This window comes from Trachemys scripta, chromosome 8, assembly GCF_013100865.1.
Source record: "Trachemys scripta elegans isolate TJP31775 chromosome 8, CAS_Tse_1.0, whole genome shotgun sequence".
NCBI lineage: Eukaryota > Metazoa > Chordata > Testudines > Emydidae > Trachemys > Trachemys scripta.
This window is the reverse complement of record NC_048305.1, coordinates 92,635,442-92,645,092: the sequence shown is the minus strand read 5'-3', so window position 1 is coordinate 92,645,092 and position 9,651 is coordinate 92,635,442. Positions and strand designations below refer to the sequence as shown.

The 9,651-nt window shown below is 46.4% G+C and overlaps 1 protein-coding gene across 5 annotated transcripts in view; it reads left to right on the top strand.

Moving 5' to 3' along the window:
* Nucleotides 1-336: 336 nt before the first annotated feature.
* Nucleotides 337-9,651, top strand: part of PATJ (PATJ crumbs cell polarity complex component) — a 214,023-nt gene continuing 204,708 nt past the window's right edge. For 2 of the 5 annotated variants that reach the window (XM_034778751.1, XM_034778752.1), the window contains exons 1-3: nt 337-1,856; nt 8,543-8,600; nt 8,689-8,855. In XM_034778751.1, the coding sequence (XP_034634642.1) occupies nt 8,579-8,600; nt 8,689-8,855 (189 nt within the window). In that variant the 5' untranslated portion in view covers nt 337-1,856; nt 8,543-8,578. The remainder of the gene's footprint in view (nt 1,857-8,542; nt 8,601-8,688; nt 8,856-9,651) is intronic. The other 3 variants (XM_034778750.1, XM_034778748.1, XM_034778749.1) reach the window with 2 other exon arrangements.

Below are 9,651 nucleotides of genomic sequence, written 5' to 3'. Positions count from 1 at the left end.
CATCTAGAGTTGATCAATTATAGTGTTGAAGAAAACAAGTCAAGGCTTCAGTTACCCGTCAGCACCTCTGAAAACAGATTGGTTTTATAATGGTGGGTCAAATTTTTACCCTTTGAGATTATTTACCATCCAAGATGAATGGTAATGCTTGTTTCTGCCTGTCTTTGCCTTTTTGCTAACGAGAGAATTTTCATGAATGTAAAAGAACTAGGGATCAATTTGTGAACCACAAATAATGTAAATAGTCGATTTTGGATTTATTTTATTTTGGAACACAGTACAGCTGGGAGTCCTAGGCATTAAAATAATACAAACAACAATAATAATATAGTATGTTTCTGTGCCACAGTTCTCTGTTTAGAATCAGAACGACTCAACTGTGTGTCCAAGTCCCTATGCTGCTGATGGCTAATGGCCGTTCCTCTTTAGTTGAAGTGGTAGGAGCTAGTGCCTTTAAAGCAGGACAAGGCGAGTTCTAACTATGTTGCTGTTGTGAAGTTCCAGGCAACTGCAGTTTTCAGGTAACGACAGACATAAAATCCTAGCTAGCTACTGATTTGTTGCACTATGAAGATCTGATTGACCATTTCCAACAGCCTCTTCTAAAACTACTTTCTTTCCATCCAGATTTTTATGGACTATGTTTATAGGTATCTCAGAAAGTTCTTTGTCAAACACGTCACCAGCCTAAAGTCTTTTGAATTTTTTGCTTGGCTTTGTGTCCTCTTTCTATTTCCTTTTTATTACAATCTAGAGTGACCAGATAGCAAGTGTAAAAAATCGGGACGGGGGTAGGGGGTAATAAGTGCCTATATAAGAAAAAGCCCCCAAAATTGGGACTCTCCCTATAAAATCAGGACATCTGGTCACCCTATTACAGTCAGTGAACCTCTGAATTCCAAATGGCAACTATGAGTGACTGTCCATGGACAGACTGAAATATCATGTTTTCAAGGACAATACAAAGCTTCCATCCAAGGTCCCAATCCTGCATGCGCTCAGGGTATTGCCAACTCCAAACATCCAGAAATCACGCAATTGGCTCTAAAACTCATAAGATTTAAAAAAATCTTTGGGTTCATTTTATTAAGGGTGCGTTCCTCCACAGCCACGAGGACTAGAAACATCCTTTTTTTTGGTCTTTTTTTTTTTTTTTAATGAAAGCTGAGATTCTTCTCTAACCACCTGAATCCAGGCGCTGGGGCTTTAAGAAAACCAACAAATATTACCAGAGTTGACTTTTGTACTTTTGCTATGGCGAGCAGTGGCATTGTAATCAATGGGGCTAGGCATGGTAGTAAAGCTAAGCCTGTGTGTAAGTGTTAGCAGGATCAGGGGCCAATATGGTATTCAGGTAGTGAGAGATCCTAGTTAAAGGACGCTCAGCTGTAGTGCCAGCTCTGGTATGAGTTCAAGACCATGTTTACATGCTGGAAATGAAAGGACCCATTTCTTTCACTCCCCCCCCCCCCTTTTCCATCCCCCATCATCCCCTTTGCTTGGGAATAATTTGTGCCTTTCTTGTCCTTCTTTCCCTCTTGTCTCCCTCCACTCCCTTCTCCCACCCCTTGTTCCTCCCTGCGTTCCCTATTTCTCTCCCTACCTCCCTTTCCCCCTCCCGAGTCCTCTCTCCTCGAGTCCCCCTGTCCTGCGCTGAGACCCGCACGGAGCTCGCCCGCGGCCCGCGGCGCGGTGGGTATGTGCGTACGCGGCGCCCGCCCGGCTGATTTCCTGTGTTGCAGGTGACGGTGAGGTGCGGTCAAAATCCAGCCGCTCGCTTCCGCCCAGGTGAGAGCGCAGAGCATACGGCGACCCGGGAGCAGCCAGGCCTTTTGCAACCCGCCTCTGCGGACCAGGTATTACACTCGGGGGCAGCTTGGCTTCCCCACAGACAGGGACCCCCCCCCCCCCCGGCCGTTTCCTGCCCCTTCGCTGGTTAACACTCCCGAGGGTGGGAAGGGGGAATGAACAGTGTCTGGGACTGGGCAGGTCAGGAACTTCCTGAAAGTTTGAGTTTCACCAATCCCCACCCGAAAGCACCCCAAATCTACTGAAGTTCGGGCAGGACTGGCTTTGGCTCTGCAAAATCGTGATGAGCCAGGGGCTGAGCTATCGGTATAGGCACTTTTTAATAGTGCCACAATCAACATAGTGTTTAAAATACTCCCAATCTGGGACAGTTCAGATTCAAGGCCCTTTTCATCAGCAGCCCCACTCTTTCCAAAGGGGTTTGGCCAGCTGGTTCTGGTTTTAACTCCCTATCCTGTCCAAGACCTGCTTGGTTTAGGAATGGGGAGTTGATCACCTTCTGTCACTCTGGAAATGATCAGAGGGTTCTGTCATAGGCTTAGGTGGGGGGGGGGGGGCAGAAATGACACATGGGTGGCACACAGAGTCATGTGCCACCCCCAGTTTTCTGACTTCCATTTATCTCAGAGGTTTTCAAACTGGGGATGGGGCATGAAGGAACGTTTGGTGGGGAGTGGTGACGCCAGGCAGCTCAGGCCAGCCCCGTATGGCAGGGCTCGGAGATAGGGTTGCCAACTTTATAATATTTAAAAAACAGACTTTGGGTGTTCAGTCAGTAGATTTGATTGGACACTGTCAGGTTCCCTTTTCGACCACCTGGCAACCCTCTCCAAGTCCTGCCGTGTGGGGCTGTCCTGAGCTGCCTGGAGTCACCGCTTGCCCCCATTAGGGTGACCAGATGTTCTGATTTTATAGGGACAGTCCTGATTTTGGGGTCTTTTTCTTATATAGGCTCCTATTACCCTCCCCACCCCCGTCCCGATTTTTCACATTTGCTGTCTGGTCACCCTAGTCCCCATGAGTGTTCCTCCACACACCCCTCCCCTCATTTGAAAACCTCTGTGCTAAATGGAAGGCAGAGATATAGGGGCACCTGACCCTGTGTGACACCCCCCCCCACGTCAACTCTGGTTTGGGCGGGCAAAACTTCATAATTTCCCCCCCCCCCAATCTCTGCCCCTGCTACATGCGAGTAGATGTAGCTGCCAGGATGTAAAGGGCTCTTTATTTTTACATCTGAGGAAAATTAGTTTGATTATTGTGGGGGGATTGGGAGGAGAAAGTAAAACCATTATCTGCACCTTTCCAGTTTTTCGCGTATTCTCTTTTCACATAATTTTTCAGAGGTGCTAAGCGCCACTGGCTCCCATGGATTTGGCTGGAGTTGGTGCTCAGCACTTCTGAAAACCAGGCCCCATGTGTCTTTAGACATAGACTTCATCTCCAATGCAAATGAGAGATGTTTTTTTCCACCAAGACATCTAGCTCAATGTAAAGTCCTAGTGGAAACAAGACACCGTAATTTTTAACTCACTGTAGCTAATCAAAGTAACTGCTACCTGTGCCTTTACTCCACTAGGACTTTACATTGAGATAGCTGTCTTGGTGGAAAACACACATCTCTTTGACTGTGAAGACACAGCCATAAATTTGTGGCAGGAACTGTCCATGTTTTTGTTTATTGTATGCTTTTTGTCTTAAACAATAACCTGATGAAAGTCTTGTTTTTTAAAGCCATAATTCTTTGCTGATTAGGAGTGTTGGCTCCTGGACTGTGTAAGGTAACATTATCCTGTCACAGGGCTGTATAAAATAGCTTCTTTCCTTCTGCAGGATTCCAGAGTTGTTCAGAAAATTCTATGCACTTTCAGACAGAGCACTATTTTTGCCAGGTCTTAACTTTTTCTAGTATAGTAATGTTGTTTAGGGGTGTGACTTTTTGTGTGTGTGTGACACTTATATACTGGCAAAGGCCCTAGTAGCTACGGTCATACAGGCATAAAAGTGCTTTTTCTGATGTAGCTAATTTCACTTGCCAAACTGGTATAAGCTATACTGTCAAAAGCACTTTTTTGCCTATATAAGTTGTGTCCACACTAGGATTTGCTCATATCACTATACTGGTGAGCTTTTTTTTTTTTTTTCTTTTTTTTTTTAAAGTGTAGTCCTGGCCTGCATCTGTGTTTGGACAATACCTAACACACTTTGGATGTTACTCCAATTTAAATTAGAGTGTCACACCCTGCAGACTTGAGTGCATTGCACATGCCATGGGCTCCTTGCATTCTTCAGTGAAATGTTTGCTGGTGGTTTGCAGATAGCTGGCTGGTCACATGATACTGTCCTTCCTTGTTTCCAGCTGCTAAATTGCACTGAAAAATGCTGAATACTTTCCTAATATTACATGAGTAATTGCTGTAGTTGCCACAAAGATGTTGTTCAATTGCAAATCAGAGGGGAGGTACTCATGAGAACTTAAAACATGGAAAGGTTTGAGAACCCATGAACTACACTGTTTGTGTATAAACAGATGTATCAGGGATGTGTCTTTTGCTGTCCCCATGAAAAATCTGCCCAAATTTGGCCAAGTTATAAACCTTTTGAAAAATCATACTGGCCCTGGAACTGAAAGCTGGGAACTTGCCTCTCCTGTGCTTTCAGTGGCAACCTGCTGGGCCCAGGCAATGTGAAGAAAAGTTTCCTGATTAGAATGCAGAGGAGACAAGAGCTGGATTGCAGGGGATAAGACCAGGGCCCGATTAACGCATAGGCAAACTACTCATATGCCTCCGGCCCAAATTTGTTGGGAAATGAGGTCCCAAACCTGAGTGGTGCTGAGACCCTGTGCATCACGTCGCAATGGCATTCACTCAGATTTGGCCTGGCTGCACCATCATCCTGGGTGGCATGGGACAACATGAACAGAGGTGCAACCCTGTGGTTTCCTAGGGCTCAGTGATGGCTAATCCAGCTCTGGATGGGTTGGAAGGGCAGTGTAAAATGGGACAAGAAGCCTGATAGGAGAGTCTAGGATTGGAAGCTAGAGAGCATGGGAGTTGCCGTGGAAACTGGGGTGGAAGCAAAGAGGAGGAGACCAGAGAAAAGGAGTCAGGGGATAGAGAGAGAACTGAGAATGGTTGGGCAAGATGACTAGCACTTGGAACAGGTGAGGAGCCAGGGATGAAAAGCCTGAGGAGGTGAGACTAGAACTAGCGAGGTGAGGAGAATGGGATGGGACGGAAACTGGACTGGGACAGACAGATTGTACACGAGGATCGCTTCAACTGCCACTGGCGTGTAGCTGCCTCTGCAATAGCTCTTAGCAACTCCAGTCAACAGTTTAAGGCTGTAAGTGGAAATTTTCATTTGATTCTTTTTCTCCTGGCTCTTCTGCATATTTGGTGGAGCCAAAAGGACACTCCCATTTTTTCTGCTTTAATCCTTCTCTCTTGAATCCTGACCCTATGTCATAACTACTGTCCTTCTACCCGCTGCAACAGAAACATGATTCACCTTCAAGACCATATCAACACAAGCCTCTAGATGAGGTTTCTCTTGAATATGTGCTGCTTCCTTAGTGAGTCTTCAGGTTTCTGCCAGATTGGATTTATTTTGTGGTGTGACAGCTCCTGTCTTTGAGCTGTTTTTAAGGTGTTTTCAAGTTACTTCCACAATGGGATTGTTTTGCAGCTCCTATGATTGTGTTTGGGTATGGGGCAGGTAAAATCGCCCTGTTTGAAAGTATTTTATGAGGTTTATCAAGCTAGTCAAGGTCAGGCCTGGAATATAGGAGAAAGGGTGTTAGTGCTTCAATCTGTTGTATTTTCTTCTGAGTTGATGCAGGACCAAAGCCCAGTGTGGAATTAGACCGCAATTGTGCCTTTGGATGTACAGTATTTCACATGAAAGTATCCTGAATAAAGCTTTGCAGTGCTCAGAGATTTCAGTCCAGAGGGGTTTTCATAAATCTTTCTTGGGTTATGGGTCACATGGGTTTGCAGTCCCTGAATTTTGCTATGAGTTTTGGTTTAAAGTGACACCCTCCCCCACCAAATCTGTATGTTGTCTTAAAAACACCACATTTTGCTTGGTTATAGGTAGAAGCCATGCAAACCATTAAGGTCTGTATGGATTCCACCAGAAATCTTAACTGTCCAGGCTGACCAAAATCATCACAAACCTCTCCTCAGCGGGGCTGGTTGTTAATGAATCAGTCTTGTTTAGTGCTCACACGGTATACTCCTGATTATCCAGATAACATGGGAGATCTAGGTTTTATTTGAATAATAGGGAGTTTGGATAATCAAGAGGGACTCGGCCCAGGTATAAGTTTCTACCCACATGATCAGATTGTAGGATTGACAGCTGGGCTGCAAAGGGCGCCCTGTGCTACTGCTCCTGCCCTCTGATTATTGCAGGCACAAGGTGTAGGGGGAGGCAGAGGCCCCTGGCCAGGACTCTGCTCTCCCCCGCCCCACCAGGACTGCAGCCTTCCTTGCTCCTGCAGGATCAGGTGTCACTGGCCCAGTGGCAGCGCAGGAAGTTCTCTGCAGCTCTGCTGTCACGGTAGGATTGCCAGGCATCCAGTTTTTGACTGGAACACCTGGTCGAAAAGGAATCCTGGCAGCTCCGGTCAGCACAGCTGACCAGGCCTTTAAAAGTCCGGGTGGTGGCGCAGCAGGGCTAAGGCAGGCTTGCTGCCTGCCCTGGGTCCACACAGCTCCTAGGAGCGGCTAGCATGTCCCAGCAGCTCCTAGGCAGAGGGGCAATCAGGGAAGCTCCATGCACTGTCCCCGCCCCCAGCGCTGGCTCCGCAGCTCCCATTGGCTGGGAAACCATGACCAATAGGAGCTGTGGGGGGCATGGGCAGCATGCACTGTGCAGAGCTGCCTGGGCATGCCTCCACCTAGGGACTGGACATGCTGGCCTGGAGCCGCCTGAGGTAAGCGCCACCACCTGGAGCCTGAACTCCCTGCCCCAGCTCGGAACTCCCACCCACACCCTAACTCCCTCCCAGACCCCTCACGCCTTTCCACACCCCAACCCTCTGCCTGAGTCCTGAGCCCCCTCCTGGAGCCTGCACCATCTTCCTGCATCCCAACCCCCGGCCCATCCCATAGCCCCCTCCTGCACCCAAACTCCCTCCGGGAGCCCACACCCCCTCCCGCATCCCACTCCTCTGCCCTAGCCCTGAGCCCTCTCCTGCACCCCACACCTCTCATCCCCAGCCCCACCCCAGAGCCTGCACCCGCAACTGGAGCTCTCATCCCCTCCTGCACCCTCATTTCTGGCCCCACCCTGGAGCCCCCACCCCCAGCTGGAGCCCCCTCCTCCCCAACCCCCTGCCCTAGCCCAGTGAGTGAGGGTGGGGGAAGAGTGAGCGACAGAGGGAGGGTGCTGGAGTGAGAGGTGGATGGGGCCTCAGAAGGGGTGGGGCAGGAGCGGGGCCTTGGGGAAGGGGCGGCGCAAGGGTGTTTGATTTTATGCCATTAGAAAGTTGGCAACCGTATGTCACAGCCTTGCTCATGCGCTCTTGTGACAGCGGGGCTGCACAGGGCTCTCTGTGCTCTCACAGGAACCATTCAGTAGCAGGGTGGCCTCCCCCGCATCCAGGAGTTTCTGCTCTATTATCTGAACCTCTGCATTAGCCATATCCCTTCCTTGTCCCCCATGGGGATTCAGATACTGCAGAGGTTTGGATAATAGGGTTTTGGAAAGTCAGGTGTATACTATGTATCTGTTTAAGTTGATAAACTGCTTTGGTGGCCCTCAGCATGCCAGGCCCTATATAAATGCAAGGTGATGATATGCTCATAAGGACTTGATTGTCTCACAAAACATATTGCAAACGCTAATATTTATTTATTATAACAGTACTACCTAGAGGCCTCAACCAAAATTAGGGTCCCATTGTGTTAGGCATTGAACGTACACATAATAAGAGATGGTCCCTCCCCAAAGGGCTTATTTAAATAACTAAGACAGAGGAGATGTGACTTGCTCAAGTTCATGCAGCAGGTTCGTGGTGCAGAGCTGGGAATAGAACTCAGATTTCCTTATCAAGCCCAATGCCTTATCAACTAGACCAATTTTAGGCCCTGATTCTGCAATATATTTTGTATGGGTGGAGCACCACTGATTTTGGAGGGGCTTCGCACAGGTGTAAGGTTCCACCCATGTAATCAGATTGTAGGATTGACCCATAACTATGAGGAGTCTGCCAGTATCTCAATAATTAAAATAACAATGGAAAAAGTAGTTTTTTAAATAATTGTGTATTTTGAAAGGATATCAGCTTAAGATGTAGTCAATTAAAAACAAGTTTAAAATAGTTTGTTGTAACATACCTGTCTTTCAATCTCTCTGGCCATTTCTGTGTCTTTTACAGTTGCATTTTTCTATGTTTAAAAATTCATTTTTTTCCCTTGTTGCTGTGTGAAAGGCCCAAACAAATGGGAAACTTGGTGACTATAAGTAGCCATGAAACTGACTGCATTTGATTGTAACAAAGTAAACAGTACTGTAAGTGAAGTAAACACAATGAAAAATAGAAGTTTTTCCTCTAATAGTGATTATAGTAATCTTACATGTTACTTATAGCAATGATTTAAAAAAAAAATTTTTTTTTTACTGTGAGTTGACTCTGTCTCTTAAGCAATCTGCTGGAAGGTATAACTTAGTTTACACTTGGTTTCTTAGTTGATTTTTTTTTTTTTTTTTAAACTTCATCTAGGTTATTCTGACTGATTCCAAAGAGATCAAATTCACCATGCCTGAAAATCCTGCAGCAGGTAGATATTTTAAGAATAATTATCTTTGTTGAGTAGTGAGAGAATTATGAGCCAGATTTCTAATCTGTATTATTTTGGGGTGTATCAGATAAGCAGCAGGTGCTACAAATTCTTGATCGTCTGCAAATGAAACTGCGAGAGAGAGGGGAGACTTCACAGAATGAAAACCTGACTATTTTATGTAACACACTCAGAAGCCCTTTGTTTAATCAGATACTGACTCTTCAGCAGTCCATCAAGCAACTGAAGGAGCAAGTAAGTTGAAAGTTACATTTTTTGGCAATATTTGTTTAGAAATTTAAAATATGGTATGTAGGTGTTGTATCACTGGGGAGGCTGCCATTTGGCTTTATAAACTGTGACTTGGGTGATTGAATGTTCTAACTGTTTTCTGCCACATTGGTATTTAACTGGGCTATGGCTCCCATAACTGTAGGATCTGAGTGCCTGTGGCATGCTCATCTGTACACCCAGTTCAGGTCATAGGGCTAGTTGAGCCAGGCACGTGAACTTAAAATCAGGAATTAATTCTGCATGCCCTGGGTGCCAGTGGTCTCTGCAGGTGTCCTGTCATTATCCACATGGCTGTAGAAGACCTATTGGCATGTACATGCAAATACATCTAGGAGCAGAGTTTGTGGCAAGTGCATAACATGAATACCTGGAATATTCAGAATCGTTATTCAAAAAGTTGATTTTGTTCAGGTTCCTTTTAAACATACTCCTGAGCGAGAGAACTCTTTCTCCTGCTTGGCATGTCAACATTTGTAATTCCCAGGGGAAAGCTTCTGCATTTGTTAGTTGACTGGTGTTGCTATACATTGAATTCCAGCACCTAGCAATTATAGCATGTGCAATCTGTTGCTTGTGGACCAGACCCAGCCAGGGGGAACACAGGTGTGGCCTGTGAACTGGAGAAAGCACAAGTGGCTCTTCTGCTGTTGGTTCTGCTTTCCTGCACTTTTGAGCGGTAACACGCTTTGGCTGAAATAACTGAATCGAGGAAGGCTCATGAGACCTGGGATAAATTTTCAGAAGTGCCTAGGTGTCT